Source organism: Penicillium hispanicum, assembly GCF_028827665.1.
Source record: "Penicillium hispanicum strain IBT 35686 chromosome Unknown utg000008l_segment0_segment0, whole genome shotgun sequence".
NCBI lineage: Eukaryota > Fungi > Ascomycota > Eurotiomycetes > Eurotiales > Aspergillaceae > Penicillium > Penicillium hispanicum.
Window position 1 is genome coordinate 2993558 of NW_026623200.1, and position 17494 is coordinate 3011051.

The 17494-nt window shown below is 53.6% G+C and overlaps 9 protein-coding genes across 9 annotated transcripts; 4 read left to right on the forward strand and 5 right to left on the reverse strand.

Moving 5' to 3' along the window:
* Positions 1-263: 263 nt before the first annotated feature.
* N7459_009927 (uncharacterized protein) lies at positions 264-958 on the forward strand (the record flags this gene model as incomplete). Its single annotated transcript, XM_056949095.1, has 3 exons — positions 264-286; positions 485-606; positions 654-958. The coding sequence occupies 3 exons, from the start codon at positions 264-266 to the stop codon at positions 956-958; spliced, it is 450 nt and encodes a 149-aa protein (XP_056796320.1).
* A 1164-nt stretch (positions 959-2122) lies between these two features.
* On the reverse strand, positions 2123-2495 carry N7459_009928 (uncharacterized protein; the record flags this gene model as incomplete). The annotated part of the gene is given in 2 exon segments (XM_056949096.1): positions 2123-2450; positions 2464-2495. 2 exon segments carry the CDS (start codon positions 2493-2495, stop codon positions 2123-2125), a joined length of 360 nt encoding a protein of 119 aa, XP_056796321.1.
* Positions 2496-2905: 410 nt separating this feature from the next.
* Positions 2906-4132, forward strand: N7459_009929 (putative HLH DNA binding domain protein; the record flags this gene model as incomplete). The annotated part of the gene is made up of 2 exons (XM_056949097.1): positions 2906-2964; positions 3019-4132. The coding sequence occupies 2 exons, from the start codon at positions 2906-2908 to the stop codon at positions 4130-4132; spliced, it is 1173 nt and encodes a 390-aa protein (XP_056796322.1).
* A 1855-nt stretch (positions 4133-5987) lies between these two features.
* Positions 5988-7469, forward strand: N7459_009930 (ANP1/MMN9/VAN1 family protein; the record flags this gene model as incomplete). Its single annotated transcript, XM_056949098.1, has 5 exons — positions 5988-6160; positions 6244-6875; positions 6931-6978; positions 7035-7250; positions 7303-7469. 5 exons carry the CDS (start codon positions 5988-5990, stop codon positions 7467-7469), a joined length of 1236 nt encoding a protein of 411 aa, XP_056796323.1.
* A 1358-nt stretch (positions 7470-8827) lies between these two features.
* Positions 8828-9385, reverse strand: N7459_009931 (uncharacterized protein; the record flags this gene model as incomplete). Its single annotated transcript, XM_056949099.1, has 4 exons — positions 8828-8857; positions 8920-9083; positions 9187-9242; positions 9300-9385. The coding sequence occupies 4 exons, from the start codon at positions 9383-9385 to the stop codon at positions 8828-8830; spliced, it is 336 nt and encodes a 111-aa protein (XP_056796324.1).
* Positions 9386-9937: 552 nt separating this feature from the next.
* N7459_009932 (uncharacterized protein) lies at positions 9938-11835 on the forward strand (the record flags this gene model as incomplete). Its single annotated transcript, XM_056949100.1, has 5 exons — positions 9938-10127; positions 10194-10622; positions 10685-11505; positions 11575-11667; positions 11737-11835. The coding sequence occupies 5 exons, from the start codon at positions 9938-9940 to the stop codon at positions 11833-11835; spliced, it is 1632 nt and encodes a 543-aa protein (XP_056796325.1).
* Positions 11836-12269: 434 nt separating this feature from the next.
* On the reverse strand, positions 12270-13671 carry N7459_009933 (uncharacterized protein; the record flags this gene model as incomplete). Its single annotated transcript, XM_056949101.1, has 3 exons — positions 12270-12977; positions 13049-13367; positions 13436-13671. The coding sequence occupies 3 exons, from the start codon at positions 13669-13671 to the stop codon at positions 12270-12272; spliced, it is 1263 nt and encodes a 420-aa protein (XP_056796326.1).
* A 1746-nt stretch (positions 13672-15417) lies between these two features.
* On the reverse strand, positions 15418-15785 carry N7459_009934 (uncharacterized protein; the record flags this gene model as incomplete). Its single annotated transcript, XM_056949102.1, has 2 exons — positions 15418-15638; positions 15725-15785. The coding sequence occupies 2 exons, from the start codon at positions 15783-15785 to the stop codon at positions 15418-15420; spliced, it is 282 nt and encodes a 93-aa protein (XP_056796327.1).
* A 91-nt stretch (positions 15786-15876) lies between these two features.
* Positions 15877-16773, reverse strand: N7459_009935 (uncharacterized protein; the record flags this gene model as incomplete). The annotated part of the gene is made up of 2 exons (XM_056949103.1): positions 15877-16455; positions 16516-16773. The coding sequence occupies 2 exons, from the start codon at positions 16771-16773 to the stop codon at positions 15877-15879; spliced, it is 837 nt and encodes a 278-aa protein (XP_056796328.1).
* Positions 16774-17494: the final 721 nt, after the last annotated feature.

The window sequence follows — 17494 nt, forward strand, 5'->3', positions numbered from 1 at the left end:
TCGGCGGCGACCAAGTCGTGTCTGATACTTCGCAGCACAAAATGAGATCTCAGATGGCGACGTGTGCTAGAGACTTTAGAGACAAACGAGTTATCCTATCGCAACCTCCCGCCATGTCATATAGGACGGTTGAAACTTGACAGGTCGCGGGTCTCGGCTGAGTCGCCCACTGGGAATAACTGGGAGAAAAACGGGAAATGATAGACGTCGACCGTGGAGGCGATCGAATCAAATCGAGCTCTGGTTCTTGCACTTGGAGCCGCATGGGACGAGATCCCGCTGCTGTGTAAGGTGAGCGGTTCGAGGCGTTGCCTCTACACCGGAACCGAGGTCTTTCTCAAGCACGATCGATCTCGCAATCCCGCAGGAGCAGGAACAGGAACGACTCCAAGTGAGGAACGGAGAGCGCAGACCCGAGGATCGGGTTCAAGGCTCTGATCTCTGATCTCTGATCTTTGATCCGTGAACTTCTAACCAACCATAGCACCGAAGTATCCGGAGTGCATACCCCCGACGGCGAGCGGCTGCAAGTCACTCGAAAGGGTAAGCAGGAAGACACCAGGGATCTTCGAAAGATGGGCCCGGGGAAGAGCCGGAAGGTCTTGAGTTTGCGCGAACTCGAATGGTTCGTGTGTGAAACTTTTCCCCTCGAGTGATGCTGCAGCCGCTGCTGCGTGCCGCCTGCACGCTGGCTCTAGGCGCAGCCGCGGGACCCTCGAATGACGCCGGTCGCATGCAAGTATCGCAAATTAGCTCTGGACTAGGGGCGATGGTGGGCTTGGCTCTTGACAGGAGTGTTGGGAGCGGGATGGGAACGAGAGCACAGCTCGACTGGGTGGCAGCAGGATGGTCTCTCTGGATTCCAAAACGCATCTCCTCTGCTGAGCCGCAAGTTCCCCCCGGGAGAGAAAGACCGCTTCCAAGAGATTCGAAACACCAGGAGAACGTGGAGAACTAGTGCGCCCCGTCGATGGAGTCAGGACCGAGAAATATGACAGCTCTAATCGCGCGACCCACCGAGCGGATTAGCGAAGCCGCACGAATGCGAGATTGTGATTCGCGAGTGCGATCGTCCTTGGCAAATGAAAAGCTGAAGCAGGGGAAAGTGTTTCCCTCGAGTCCAATACTCGCTCGTGAGTGGAAGAGCCATCGAGCGGAACGTGGTGGAGGTTCTTAGGGCTGGCATGGATGTGGTATAGTTGGCGTCGACTCGTCCAGAGACTAACGACGCCCCAACGTCCGTGTGTCACTTTCGTCAATTCCAAATCACTCCGATCTCCCTAATTCGATCACTGACAGACAACGTATCCTGGTCGCTGGGTCTCGGACCCAACTTGATGGTTTTCCTCGAGCGATCCCTCCCGCTGTTGGTACCTTCGCCCCGACCCTGATTCGTTTGTCTACGACCTCCTACGCAATAGGATCAAAAGAAAAGAAAAGAACTGTTTTTTAACGCTCCTTGTCGTGACACATTCGATTCTGGTAGATCAATCTCTCGGGGTACGCCGGCATTGCCATTGTACACTCCCTTCGTGACCTCCTCGCATGTTTGACAATGGCATTTCCATGGACCTGAGGGTCCTTGCTTGCTCCTATTGGTTTTAGGATGAAGCCTTTGGAGTACTAGGAAATCCCTCGAGGGGGAATCGGCCCGGGAGCATGAACCCCCCCTTGATGTCCCTGCGGCCATGGTAGGTTCTCCTGAATCGATGCATGCAATCGAGGGGGAACGGGATTATTCAGGAACCCTCGATGTAGCTGCTACGTGGGCGTTTCATGATACATCGCGATCCTAGTGGGGATGTGCAGGATTCGCTCTGGAATATGCATGTAACGTCTGCTAACGTCCGTTTTGGGAATATTGCTTTTCAGCAATGATGTCGGTATTTATTTTCTTTTGCACAAGGCCTCGGTCTCGCTGCTTGCTTTTTTTCTTCCGCCTGTAAACCGTCACTCCCCGCATGGAGCACCGGAGGATTTGGAAAAAGAGCATTCCCCACGCTGTCCAGGCTAACCACGCACGGGGAGCTCGAGATCAGGTCATTTATTGAGGACTATTGAAGCAAGGGCAGAGCAATGATATTCCCCGTGTCGATCGCGACACCACTAGGCCGGTGACAAATCACGGGCCATAGATCCTCGCCCAGAGCCCGTTCATTGGGACACGATCGCTAGGCTGTGATTCGCCGATCTTGTCTTCTATTGACGACGAGCGGCGTCGGAGCTGGATGTGACAGATACTCGACTTGCCCCCCAGATCGTTTTTCTCGCGCTTCTCCCGGGGCGGGTCTTGCCCTGAATCCACCCGGGAGGCCAGCTTCGCTTCCCCGTCGTGGCCGTGGGTCCATCCATCATGCATATCTGTCTGTCTGTATGACATCCCGGCCTTCCGCGCTTGGTGGCTATCGATGATCGGCTCTGATCGTTCATGCTTCCCCCCCCGCCTGGGTCTGGAGAGGGTACGAGGCCTGGGTCTTCAGGGTTTCCTGGTGCATGTTGGATACATGGCTCGCGCCAAAAGTACCCGGATGATGCTGCCTCCCTCTCATCGCAAGCACATATAAACATGCATCCAGCCCCGTATCCCTGGTTCAATTGTCTCACTCATTGTCCCTTCGCCTCGTGGATTTCGATCCCTCTTCGCCTTCTTTGTCTATACCGCTCCAACCCTTTTGTTCACACGTTTCTTGTGCATATTCGACATTGCCCTTGTGTTTCGCTGCAACAACCGGCCTCGCCCGATCCATTTGACTTGCGATTCTGTGTGAATACATCGTGTGCTTGTGCAAAGGACGACCATTGCCCTCGTCCCTTTTTGTTCCGTATATAGATTCTCCTCGCGTCGGCTCCGCACCATCCTCACTTTTGCACATATCACCCCATACGCATATATTGACGACCTACAATGATGTATGAGGAAATGGGTTCTATGACTGACGACATGCTGCGACGCTGCTCGCTCCCGTGAGTGCTGATAGCCCGCATGACATGTCTGGCATCAACTAACAGGGAGTCTAGCTCTCTCAAATCAACCACCTCCGGCTCTGACCTGGGCGAGGACCGCCGACTGCCTCCCCTGCCTCGCGTGGAGCCGCTGCCGCGAGGGCCTTTCAATCCTTTCCACGTCAAGGATGCCTTTTCTGCTCCCACCACCCCGGGGCCTCAGGACAGCTTCCAGTTCAAGTCGCCGTGGTCGGGCAGTGACCACATCATTGCGCCGCCCTCGCCGGCCAACTCGGCAGAGAGCTCCTGGCAGGAGTCCTTTGCAGCCCAGAAGGCTGCCTCGGGTGACTGGCCCAGTGATCTCTCCCAGACTGAGATCATGACTCTGATTGCGCCTCAAAACATCACCCGCAAGGCGCCCCTGCAGCAGCTCTGCGGACGCAAGCGCAAGGGAAGCACCATCTCCCCCGACCCCGATGACCAGCGCGAGAAGCACCGCATCGCGGAGGGCAATCGCCGAAAGAACCTCAGCCAGCTGCATCGCGAGCTGGACAGCCGCATTCATGACTTCTTCCTGGAGCGTGCTGGCTGGAACCCGTCGAAGAGCTTGCCCCAGTCCAAGGAGCACATCGTTCAGGGCGCGGTGTACCTGATCGACTTTATGCTGGCCATCATTGTCCACTTGATCCGCCAGGAACAAGTCTCGCCTCAACTCTCTGAGAAGCTCCAGCCCCAGGTCCGCTGCATGCAGCTGCAGCAGCTGGTCACCTCGCTCCAGCAAGAAAACCAGGCCAGCCAGCAGGAGATCCGCGCCATGAAGGCCGAGAACGAGCAGCTGGCTGACCGTAACCGTGCTTTGGAATTCCAGCTCAAGTCATACGAGCAGATGTTCCGCTCCCCCAAGGCTGAGAACACTAGCCCCCGGGCTCTGGTCGATGTCCCCGAGCACAAACGCCAGAAGAAGGCCCTGCCCGGCCTGCGCGTTTTCTGTGACGAGATCGCCGCCAATATCGGACCCGACTCTCTGCAACACGATGCCCTACCCAGTGCCACATCTCAAAGCTTCGGCAGCTCCTATCTCAGCACAACGCCTCCCACCACGGGCCCATCGTCGCCCACTTTCCCGTATCCCCAGTCTTCCTTGACGTTTTCGGCCTCGCGCCGCCCATCCCTGATGGGCTCGCCATGAACCATGTGCTGATAACCGCACACGCTATGCCGATATCGATCCTGATGTGTCTATGAACTCTACCTTTCTCCCCCACCGGATTCCTCCTCCCCCTTGCAGACAGCGGTTCCGTCTACTGCCCCTGCGTTCCCCTGGATGACGACCTCTACTTTGAATCATTCCCAGTCCTCCCCCGCTGCATTTGACCCTTTAGCGTCCGTGTCGTGTCGTGTCTGCATTGTAAGAGTATCTGAGAGTTTCTTGGGAGCCACGAGGTGCCCATTTTTGCTCGGTGTTTTTTTTTTTTTTTTTTTTTTTTTTTGGTCCGCTTTTTCCCTTTTCTATTACCCTTTTCGTTGGTTCGTTTTGTCCAAAGTTGCTTTTTCATTATATAAAAATGGGTGGCTCTTTTCATTTGTCACTTGTTTATTGGCGCGGTTTATGATATGGATATATGACTGGGTGGCTGTTTTGTGTTTTCTTTTTCCTTTGTTGATTTGGATCTTTTCTTGTCTATAATTGTGACTGTCGTTTGTGACAGCAACTGCTTTTCAGTCGTAATCGTAGATTGATGCCGTTTTCAATGGGCTTGTAAGTCGGTTACCTGTCTTTCCCGCTGATGTACTGTTGTCTTTGTGTTGAGATCCATTCAGGTGTACTCGATGACCTCTCTGTAACGGGATTGCAATGTGGTACATCTATGTTTGAGTAGACTGGTCGGGCGAGCTATACAAAACAAAGATCTTAGCCACGTAGTGCGACCTGACCTTATGCAAGTTTGTTTCACGCTGCTCATTCCTGGAAATCGAATGCTATATTCCAAATGTCATACTTCTCGCAGCTCTGAGCCGAGTTTCCCGTGGAGCATCATGTGGAGACCTGCAGGCAGCAGGAAAATACCATTGTTTCTCGTCCAGAGAGGGGAGGTGCAGAATGCGTAAGATAGTGGAATGGATGCGTGCTCTGCAGCGGAAATTTCAAATAAATGTGTGACTCGGTGAGCGTACATGCGTTTATGTATCTATGCATATGGATAGATGGAGTGCATCTGGCATTTTCTACTGTCTCCCGCAGTCTCAGACTTCCCGATCTGTTTCAGCCAGCATCAAGGCTATCCCAGATTTCTATTTTGTATAAATCCACAGGATCTATCGAGGGATAAAATCTGCCCTCGGGTGATTCTGTACGATGTTTACGTTGGAGATCTGGCCAATTCAGGGCGAACGCCACACCCGGCCGGTTCAGAGTGCTTTGCGTCAGGGACACGCAATTCAACTGGGTCCAAGAGAAAAATCATGCCCTGTACTCTACAGCCTAAGTAGAGAGCTTCAAGGCATCGGGGAGAAATGGTCGTTGACTACATGCTAGGTACACGGCTCAGTCTCGTCAGGATAACTCTAGATAACTAGAGCCAAAATCATCGCCGTCGGGCTATAACACAGGGTTTCCGGGGTCGAGACGCAGCACCATCACCCCCTATCCTCCAATGCACGAGGAAACCGAGACTGTAGAATCGATAGAAACGAGAGAATGCCGAGCCCGTCGTGATCTCGGCAGACGAGGTTGGGCACGGTTGCCTCAGCGCTGATTTGACCCGTGCCCACTTGGCGGCCAATTTCCCCGGCGATCCCGTCCTCTTCTTTTCCTCCCTCCCTATCCGTATCTGTATCTGCCTCTCCTTCACTACCAACCCATCCACCATCTCGGGCGAACACGACTGTGGCCCTCACGCGCGTCCTCTGAGGCCTCATTCGTTCGGTCGGCTAGGGGTTTTCGACCAGCGATCGAGACCCCCGGGATCGTCGCCGTTGTGCAAGGCTCCTGAGTCCACTGGAAATCCTCCCACTCTCGTTCACACCAACCTTCCTCGCCCATCATGTTGTTACCCAAGGGCGGAGTTACTTGGAAGTCCGCCAGAGCCCGTTTACCGCCATGGAGGGCGGTGCTCGTGCTCCTCACGCGGACTCGCTTCTTGGTCTCCGTGGCCGTGACCGGTCTGGTCATCCTGCTGTGGAGTGGCGTCAGCAAGTCTGCGTCGGAGATGCAAAAGTATGCAGACCCTGTCCTTGTTGGCCGTGTTGTCCGTACCAGTGTGCGATGCTGACCGCGTGGTGTGTGTGTGTGTGCTCCAGTTTCTACTGTTACGGCTCGTCCAAATCGCCGATGGAGATGACCATCAACGAGATGGTCGAATGGAACGGCCACGCCCAGACCCCCGTCCTCTTCAACCACCACGAACCCTACGAAGTTAACAGCACCTCCATCACCGAAGTCAACCTCAACCCCATCAAGTCATCCTCCCAGGCCGTCTCCAACCGGGAGCGCGTGCTGATCCTGACCCCTCTGCGCGACGCCGCCCCCTACCTCGAGAAATACTTCGATCTCCTGTACAAGCTGACCTACCCGCACGAGCTGATTGACCTGGCATTCCTTGTTGGTGACTCCAAGGACGAGACGCTGGCCAACCTTGCGTCCGAGCTCGACCGTATCCAGAACCACGCCGATGAAAAAATCCGATTCCGCAGTGCTACCGTCGTCCGCAAGGACTTTGGTGCTGACGTGGAGATGAACGTGGCCGAGCGTCACGGTTTCGCCGCCCAGGGCCCTCGTCGCAAGGCCATCGGTCGTGCCCGGAACTACTTGCTCTACTCGGCTCTCAAGCCGGACCATTCTTGGGTGTACTGGCGCGATGTTGATATCGTGGACTGCCCCGAGCGGATTCTGGAGGACTTCATGGCCCACGACAAGGACATTCTAGTACCTAGTATGTGTTCTTGGCTGATTCGGCTTGAGGTGGTGCGCTAATCGCTATTTTGTAGACATTTGGTTCCACCGCTATCGCGACGGTCGCGATATTGAGGGTCGTTGTAAGTCTGGGAATGGAGTCGGGACTGGGGCTTATGCTAATTCGCTTTCTCCATAGTCGACTACAACTCGTGGATTGAATCCGACAAGGGCCGACGCTTACGCCAGAGTCTGGACCCGAACACTGTTTTGGCCGAGGGTTACAAGGAGTACGACACCGGCCGTACATACCTCGTCAGCATGGGTGACTGGCGGAAGAACAAGGATGAGGAGGTCGAGCTTGACGGCATTGGTGGCGTCAACATTCTCGTCAAGGCCGATGTTCACCGGACAGGTATGTTCCAATCGACGGTCGATCATTGCAGCAGTTCTGATCATCTCCCCAGGCATCAATTTCCCCTCGTACGCTTTCGAGAACCAGGCCGAAACCGAAGGGTTCGCTCGCATGGCCAAGCGCGCCGGTTACAAAGTCGTTGGTCTGCCCAACTACGTGGTCTGGCACATCGACACGGACGAGAAGCCCGGCAATCTGGGAGATCGCAAGGCCTTCTAGACGTGTCGCCTGCCTCTCGACAGCCGGGACGCTGGCCGCTCGGGCTTCAAGTCGGTCTTTTGGACGCGGACCGTCGTCGACCACCCTCCATATTTCTTTGACCGCACGGAGCAGCACGGCATCCCGCCGTCCACCGAACAATGGTGCCTTTCCATACCCATCTCACTGTGATCCAGTTTCGCTTCTCTTATCTACTTTGGAGGGATGACTCGCGACGGAAGCCTAATGATTTCCATAATCCACTATCTTCGTACCGCGTCCTAGGGAGTGTGTTGTGTGCGTGTGTATTTGTTACCTTGGCGCTCCGGGGGAAAACGTTGTTTGGAAGGATTGCAGGTCTATAGCGCGCCGCTTCTCCAGACCTCATATACTGAATTTGTGCTTTTACCCTTTACCCAGCGTGGGCCAACATAGCCCGGTGTTTATTCCGTCTCCCGTTGTCGGGGAGATATGCCTGCGGTGATGCCATGTCTCCATCTTTTTTTTTCTTTTTTTGCAACCTCAACTAGGGACCGAGACCCGGACCGTCACTGTCATGTGTGCTTTTTTCATTGTTTCTATCAAATCTCTTCGATCGGCTGATGCGGATCGCTCCAGACCAATTGGTTTTCTATTTCGGGCTCTGTGCCTTCGTCCTTGAGCTGGCGTCGTTGCCTGGTTTTTGGTGTTCATGGAGAGCTGGGTAGTGGGTTCGTCGTCGGAGCGATGTCTGGTTCTGCTGCAGTGCTGCAAGCAGAGTCGGACTTGCTTCGACGCCTGCCCGTCTGATTCCTGTTCGTGTATATAATAAATCGGCCACCTTGGTGTCTTCACAGAATGGATTGGACTCTTGTCAGGCTTGCTGGGAACACCCTTATTCCTGATTCCGTGGGACCATAGCAGAATCGATGGAGAGAACATCGGAGCTTTGGGAGTAATGGGATAGTCTGGTCTGCGACAAAGCCAAACTTGGCTCCTCGACATTTACGTACATTTCATGGGAGTTGGTGCCGACCCGCTCACTATACGGTCAGTAGACCCGGTTAAACTGAGTGAATTGTCTACAAGTGATCTTTGACGTCGGGTGGACTGCAGTCTCCAGACTCTTCGCCGCTGGAGAACACACTCATCGGCACTGCAATCTGTGGAAGCAGACCAAGGACCCGTATGCTTGTAAGATGCGCAGAGCTCAAACTGAGATGGTAGAGCAGATACTTCCGCAATAGAATAGCGTCATTAACTGCTACCCGGATCACTGATATATACTACTTATTCTGACTTGGGCTGGATTGAACCCGCAAATGACGGCCAGTTCCCACATAGACTGAGATTTTAGGTGTATATATGCAATACAAGAAGTTCCATTAACCGTCTTGCAATCACAGCTGCTCACGCACGGCAGACTTGAACTACACCCACAATGTTAGCAAAAACCACGCCACTTCACAGCTTGCAGCAGGACTTCACGTACCGGGATGATCTGGGCGTTCTCGAGATCCCACACGCCCGTGCGAGAGTAGATGTCGTTCTCGAGAATCTTGAGCGCCGCGGCCTCGGTCTCGGCCACCACGAGCATCATACTGCCCTTGAAAGAGGGTGTTTCGCCTTCGGCAGGGTGAGACTCGAGCATTGCGCCTGTGCACGAAGGCTTTAGCATCACGGTTGCAGGGTGGAGTGCTTCCGATCGGAGTCAATGCCACCAGAGGAAGGGTGGATATAAGAATGGAACACTACGTACCACCAGCCACGACTGAACCGGCAGCTACCAGGGGCTTGACGCCCTCCAGATGGGACCTGGGTTAACCTGTGAGCCATTCATCGCGGGTCGTCTGCAGCGAGGGGTGGACTCACGGCCGGACCTCGAGACGCTTTGCCTGCGCACCGGGCTTATCGGGCAGGATGCACAGGAACTCCTTCTTGGCGGGGGTAGACGACATGGTGCGTAGCTGGAGGAATTGTGGATGCTGGATGGAGATGGGGAGGGAGTGTTTGCAATGGAGACTGGACGGGATTAATGTTGACGGGGCACGGAGGAATGCCGGCCGAGCGTGGGGGGAAGCGGGGACTCGTCGCTGCAAGACGCGGCTGCAATAATAGCGAGAGCGCATGCTGGCCACGACGTGAGGCTTTGCGGAGGAGGATTCACAAGGAATGGAAATGGGATGGCCCAGCTGGCTGGGGCTTAATGTGTCGGTTTCCCCGCGAAATGGATCATTGTGCTCGTGGTCCGGGCTATCTACACGCTACTAAGCTGAACTACCACGGCGATCTGCATGCTGGAGCTGGAACACCATTCACATCAGATTCACGCTGTATATTTCTTGCTCACGAATAGCTTCGGTCGAACCTGACGAGTTGCAGATGCGCAGCGAAGGACGGAATCTCGTGACGATAGAGTCGGTGCAAAGCAACCAAACAGCGCTTATCGCCGAACATCATCAGGATTGCTTCAGCGCTTGTTCCTGGTCTCCTCGATCAACTCCACCACCATGGCACCCCAACCCACCCCGTCCAAAGGCGGGGGAATGATGTCGCTCTATGCGAATCTCCTCGACCCCTCGGCCGAGTCGACTCCTGGCACAATCTCTCGCGCCCCCGTGGTCTTCAAGCAAAGCTCCGAGGCCAACGACGCGCAGTCCGACGAGTCGGAGGCGAAGAAGCAGCAGCAGCTCAATCCTGGTACTGATGAATATCTTTCATGATCGCACCAAGACAGACATTGCTCACCTACTCTCCACCGGACAGCTTCTCTTCGATTCCAGCCCACCAAACGACCACAGCTCTCCAATCAGAAGCCCAAGCCTAAACCAACACTTCCCAAGGCGGCTCTACCACCCGGTCCCGGGCAGGCCTCAGCACCTGCTGCTACACCGGCCAAGAGTACTCTAGCAGACTGGGCCGCGACGGAAGATGATGACTTTGGCTACTACATGGGCGAGAAGCGACAACGCGGCGGGAGGAAGAAGCGCAAGAAGAACCGCGAGCCGCAGGAGGCTATACAGAATTGGGACGACATCTATGACCCCTCGCGACCAAACAACTACGAAGAATACCGGCACAGCGATGAGAAGATCCTGGAGGTCCGCGATTGGAAGGATCGCCTCTATGCGCATCGGATGAGACGCTCGCCGAGCAGGGACTCGGACAGCGACGACTACGACCGACCCGTGAATCGTATGCATTCCCTGCTCGACGCATTCAATTTGACAACTCCAGCTCTGACGGTGAATTCACAGGTCGATTCGCACCTCCGAGCAGCTTTGCGCCCCCGCCAAATCTCAATGACGTGCCGCCTCCACCTCCACCTCCAGCCTCGGTCCCAGACGACGCATCTGGCGATTATGCCTTCACGCGCCGTGCACGTATGAACCAGCACCCTGATGCTGACATGCCCGACTACACACCACCGCCGCCACCCCCAGAAGAACCCCGTGCTCCACTCCCAGACGATGCCACTGGAGACGAAGCATATATGCGTCGCTTACAGCAATCCCAGAACCCGCCTCCATCAGAGAAAATCCCCCCTCCACCCACACGGGCCCTCGATGCCTTCCAACCCTCGTCAGCAACCATATCCCGTGCTCCCGTCCGCTATACACTCCCTCCGCCCCCTCAAGATATCCCCGCTTCCGAGGCCGAGCTGGAAGAGGTCTTCGCCAAGGAGCAGCCAGCAGAACCAGCAGCCGAGGAAGATGCCCCGCGCTCTCTCCGTCCCGGCCAAAAGGGCTTTGCGGAACGACTGCTCTCCAAGTACGGCTGGACCAAGGGGTCTGGGCTAGGTGCAACAGGCTCGGGCATCGTCAAACCCCTACAGGTCAAGGTCGAGAAGCAGAAAAAGCGGCCCGATTCCGAGGGCGGAGGCTTCGTGACACCCGCTGGACGGGGCACAATCATTGGCGGCAAGCGGAAGGGCGGCGAGGATACAGGAAAATTCGGCCCGATGAGCCCGGTGATTATTCTCCGTGGAATGCTGGATGGGATGGACCTCGATACCGAACTGCAGGGTAGCGAGGGCGGCGGTCTGATGCAGGAGATTGGGGAGGAGTGCTCTGAAAAGGTATTTCCCTTCTCCCTCCCCCACATTTTGTCATCCTGATGCATGGGGGCTGATGTTGACTGTGTGCAGTATGGGAGCGTGGAGCGGGTCTACATTGCTCGCGATGTGGGGACTCCAATCCCGGTCTTTGTCAAATTTACCAGCCCATTATCTGCTCTGCGGGTGAGTCGGATCGGATCTTCTGGATTATGCAGCGGTGCATGGCTGACCTTCAATTTCCTTGCGTGGCAGGCTGTGAATGCACTCGAAGGCCGAATTTTCAACGGCAATGCAATTGTGGCTCGGTTCTTTGACCATGACAAGTTTGAGCAGGGGGTCTATGTGGATTGATGTATTGGCGAGCCGCGCTGATCTTGCTTTGATAATGATATCCCTTGGTTTGGGATTCTGCTTGGTTCAATCTGGGCATCAAAAGTAGGAACATTTGACATTCTATAGAAGCAAATTGGACATGGATCCAAGTTTTACCGGACAGTGGTAACTACTTTGATGATTATGGTATATTACACTAGTGTTGATCAATCTGCACTTCTGAGTATATATAGCCAGTATATAGGCGTCTATTACTACAATCAACAGTGCCCTAGACCAATAATTGTTGTCACGGACGATGATTTCATCGATCCCCTTTGGTCAAAATTATATACAATCCAAGTGGATTCAACCTTATACGCTGACCCTAGAACGTCTCGGTATGCAAGTCGCCACAATGCAATGCAATATCAAACCGACGCGAAGCAAAGCCCGCAGAAACCCGAAACGGCTCATCGATCGTGATCAAGCTCATTCTTCGCCGGAATCACCCTCGAACACCACCCGCACCAAGCGCGATGCAGCGCGGCTTCTTCGCGGACAAGATACCGGCCAGTCTCACGCTCGTCCTCGTATTCGACGACGCAAGCGCCCACCATGACGCGCTTCTTGGCCTTGTGCTTGACCACGCCGCCCAGCCCAATGACTTCCTGCCGGAAATACCCCGGCTCCTCGTCGTCGTGGCTGTCGGAGACCAGGTCGTGGTGGTGAGACGGAGGCCCGGCGGGACTGTTGCCCATGCTGCTGGTGTCGCTAGACCCTTCGTCGGCTTCGCAGTCGACCTCTAGCTCGATCTCCTGCGCGGCGAGACAGGCCTCGCCGCGCCCGCATTTCACGCCTTGGCACCCTTCGCCAATGCCGGTTCCGAGCCCGCCGCCTAGGTACGTGCTATATCGCGTGCGCCAGGCCCACACGCGCCGGTATGTGGTGTCGCTACTCCGCAGGGTTTGTCCGCACTGGACGCACAGCCACACGGCGTCGTCACAGTTGCAGACATTCAGTGCGAGCGTGGCCGCGGCCATCCCATTGGGTATGTCGGTATGCATATCTGTTGGGGTGCCAGGGATGTGGCAGGAGAGAGGGGCGACATTGCAAGTCCGACAGAGACGGCGGATGCGGCTCTTGAGCGCCGTCGAGGACGGGGGCTTGATCGTGCAGTTCTGGCCGCGAATTAGCTTGGTTCGATTCCTTCTCCTTTCCCCGGGAAGCTCGAGCTCGGGACAATACTTACTCGGCACACGACCTTGCTGCAGCGTCGACACTCGCCTACCATGTCGCGTGCGCATTTGCCCACTTTGCCCCGCGTCATGCGTCCCGCGCCGGAGCTGCCCCGGCTGAGCAGGCGCAGAACGGACTTGACGCTGTCGGGGATGGCGGTCCCGGCATCCAGCATCTCCTCCACCGTCTCAATATACTCGTTCTCGCAGCGGAGGGTCTCCCGCACGAGCTGGTGCCGGAACGGCGCCAGGTTGACGTGGAACTGGCGGCATGTCCGCGACAGTGCGTGGAGGGTATTCAAGTCGACGGCACGGGCGATTTCCTTGACGACACTACAACCGCAGCAACCAAGCACGTTAGCAGCAGTGTGGGGCGAGGTGATGAGCAGGGACCCACGCACGGGTAGCAGCTCAGGGCCGCTGAGAAGGCATTCCGGTTGGGGTTCTCCGGAGCGAGGGAGACGCTCGTGTGCACGTCGTGGTCGTCGTCCGACGTGGTCGGCGAGGGTGGGAAGTCGGCCTCAACGGGGGAGCAGGGCGCGACGCTCAGCTTGGGCGGGAATGGCTTCTCCAGGGAAAGCGCCGATGCGGGATGCTCGGTGAAGGCATCGCGTTCCAGGTCGACAAACACCACCATGCTGCTGCTGCCATCGGAGGCCTCGCGGGTGAATCAGCGCATCAGATAAGATCAAGATGAAGATCACGCTCGCGGCGGGTGGGTGCTTTTATAGCGTTGGGCCCACGCGTGGCTCTGCTCAGGAGTCTGGATCCTTTTCGCAATCCCGGTTCCGAGTGGGATGATGCGGGACTGAGGGATTTGATGCTCCGTCTTCGGGGCGATGACTGGCGGTTGGCAGCGGCGTGACTAATGGGTGCAGTTGCGATGAACGCGCCAGAGGTGAAACTGGAGGAGTCGAAGTGAGGCTGGAGACTCGGGAGTCTGCGATGACGATGGCATCCCCCTCGCGCCCGCCCTTTCCGGTTTGGCGCGCGATAAGGCCTCGAGAGATAGGCATGTAGACAATTCAACCCGGTCCAGTGAGGGCTAACATGCAACTGCACTAAGAACCCAATTTATGAATGTGTTGCTACTTGAGATGGAGATTTGGTTGAATAGCAGGTGTCCTAGGGAATTTTTATGGTAAATCAACCCTTTTTTGACAGCTGGTTCTGACCTCGCCACCCCTGTCGGTACATGGGTCGCTATACGTATCTAGTAATATCTTTGAAGAATATATCGTCGATACGGCGAGAATTTCAGTATGATATTATTATTGATCACGAAACTTCAATAGGCCTTGTAGGATACATGGCTCTTCTCCCTTTCTACTGCAAAGCCTGTCCCTGCATCCTTGAATCCACGGATATCATTCGAAGCTATCAGAAGAATATTAAACAGAAACAGAAATAAGAGCCACAACATTCCTCACGCCGAACGAAATTACTACGCAAAAGAAACCGGATCGAGCATTGATAGGAGAAAAACTAGTTTGGCCATCACGTATCGCTTCATCTCAGATATTTGGTCCTGGGTCGAAACATAATATGTATTTTGTCTGCCGCCAGTAATTGAACAGTTCGAAACAGCGTTTGCTACCTAACCTTATGTATGGTTGCGGAAAGTTTCCAATACGTCCAACTAGCATATAGCCACTCATGCCTGCGCCTAATTTCTTATTACACTCTGGCTCGAAGGGCAAGTTCGATCTTCTGCTGTGTGACTTTCGGGATCGACAAGTAGTGACATCAATGGGTCAACATTGTCCTGACTCTGGCTTTTGTGGCCCATGCAGGCCATTCTTTGTGCTCCGTGGATGGGAAAGGCAAATGCTCCCCTGCAGCTTTGAGTGTCTCAATGAAAATTCCATTGAGTTGAACGAGCCTACTCTCTTGAAGAAGGCGCTTCGCGTTGAGTCTCAGCACCCGTGCCGGTCTATGATGGCCTTCAATGAAGGATCTCGCAAACTTTCTATTGCGGTTGGCTGTTTTTATAGGTAGTAATAGTAAACAAAGACTTTTGACATTATAGATTGTATATATTGCCGCTCGACTAGATCAGCATCGGGGTGAAAATATATAATTTTTGTACTAAGGTTTTTATCTGGATTAGGAGATTAAGATTGATTGTACTATAAATTAAGCCGGCCAGGGTATAACTATATACAGATCTTCCACTACTTAGGTAGTAGGCCTATATATTTAACTATACTATTTATAACTCCACTCTTAAGAAACATACGAAATAATGTGTGACAGAGTGGATGGAAAACGAGAAGATTTGGTCAGTTCAAGCAAGCTAGTGAAAAACAGGCACTACAGAGCAGAACCGTCATATAACGGAAGTGCGTGGAATCAAAAAGCATTCCTTTTTTTTTTGGATTGGCTACTTTGCAGCTTTCTGGTCCATGAGTCTCTTGGCCTCCTTGATCTGCGCGATTCGAATATTTATGTGGCTCTGGGAAAAGTACACGTCTGCCAGCCGCGGGTATTGTGTTAGATCGCATCCTTTCTTTTTGAACCGGCTCCAGGTACGGCTGAGACTTTCACTGGTGACATATTTAATCGCAGTGTTTGTTGGCTTCCAGTCACCTTTGTGTCGACAATCTGGACATGTAAATTGGCGCAATACGACTGTCGCAACTGGATGAATGGTCCACCTTGGAGTGCCATCCACTAGAGTACTTTCACACCCTTTATGTGAGCATTTGCGCTCGACTGTTTTAGGTAGCTCTCCAAGTTCTTCTTGACCATGGCGAAGGAAATATTTCTCCCATTGAGCACCCCCGCGGAAGCGGGGATTGGGAATGGCTTCCAAGGTTTTCTTCAACGCGCGTACGTAATTTTAACGGCTCTTCAAAGGATGAAGAAGTACACGGCCTCCTGTGCAGTCAATGAGGCCGCAGCCAGTCTGAGAACTTCTGACGACGTAGTAGTTCGGATTGTTTCTGGCGTAGTAAGCAAAAGGATCGTCTAACACTCTTCTTCGACAGGCAGAACACGCCCTCGGAACAATATGTTCTGGCGGGGCTCTGAGAACCATCAGGTCAATGACGGTCCCTCTTGGTGCGCGACGAATGGACCAAGTGTACGCAATCAGGATAGAAAAGGCAAGTCCAACGATGCTGAGATATTCTGGACTACCTTGACAATGAAGAAGGCGATAGGCAGTTTCGGCTCCTTTGCGTGAAACTATCGGGTACTTATCGATTCGAAGTCCGTCTTGGGCCTGAATTAGCCGAGCTAAGCTCTCTGGGAGCTCTTCCCAGTGATAAAGCTCTTCCTCACATGCTTCGATGGTTGTAATGAGCTGCTGGCATTCGACCCTGTCAGCAATGTTGAAAGATGCATCAGGCATAAATATGACAGCTAAGTCATACAGCTCTCTCCAAAACTGGGCCATCTTTTGAAGACGAGCTTCTTTCTACATGATGTTAGAACTAGCAGTAGCAGTCAATTTGGCTTTCAAGGGGTCCTTTCTCACCATAGCCTTGTCATTCGCATCATCATCACCAGCCACTATGTTGAGTGTCTTCCAAGTATGTTCAATGACAGGCAGCTCTGTTTCCTGTAACGCATTCTGTTCCTTTCGAGAGAGACCAAGCGTTCTCTTGGCGGATGAAAAGTATGCCGCCTCTGCGAAGGCAGCTTTGAGCTCAGCGTAGGCTTGGCCTTTCCAGGCGTCTCTCTGCCCCCGAATCGCCTTTGTGCACCGAAATGGTCGAAGCAATCGGTGGTTCATTTTGTAAAAGTCTGTTTTTATCGAGAAGCTACCTCCAAGAGCAGATCCTGTCCCCATAATTCAACCTAATACAGTAATCCCGGCCTAACATCAAGAAGAAATTCAGTATTAACTAGTAAGGACCAAATGTCCACACATACTTGATTTGCTTGTTTAGATGAACATTCCTATTATCTTGTGAGTGCCTCTTAGGCCTACATTATCGTTCACCAGATATGTCGCCCTAGCCAAGCTCCCAGAGTGATAATATCATTAACCTGAATCGGCTATGAAGGACATTGACGCTAGAAATTGGGCAGCTGATTCGAGTTCCGCTCTTATACATAAGTCGAAGCATGATAAAAGTGGTGGTATTTTCACAAGCACTGGAGCACCGCCCAATCTACACCGTGTACTTTGGACAATATCAAATTGAATATAAACTCAATAGTATCAACGGTATCCTGTTCGTACTGACTCTGCCTAACTCAAATTCCAGAAGCTTATCAGACTCTCTTAAGCTCCGGGATATACTAGAACTCATTGGTATCTAGTCGGTGAACTGTATACTAATCACCTAGGTACTAATGCTTGGATTCTAATTCATAGAAATTCTGAGTTGAATTGAGGAACTATTGAGACCGTTCATGCCTTGGCCTTATGTATACCACTCGTTTAATTCTGCTACACCATTACAACGCCATTGGCCAAGACCAGAAGAGTAATGCCGATGCCCCTAGTC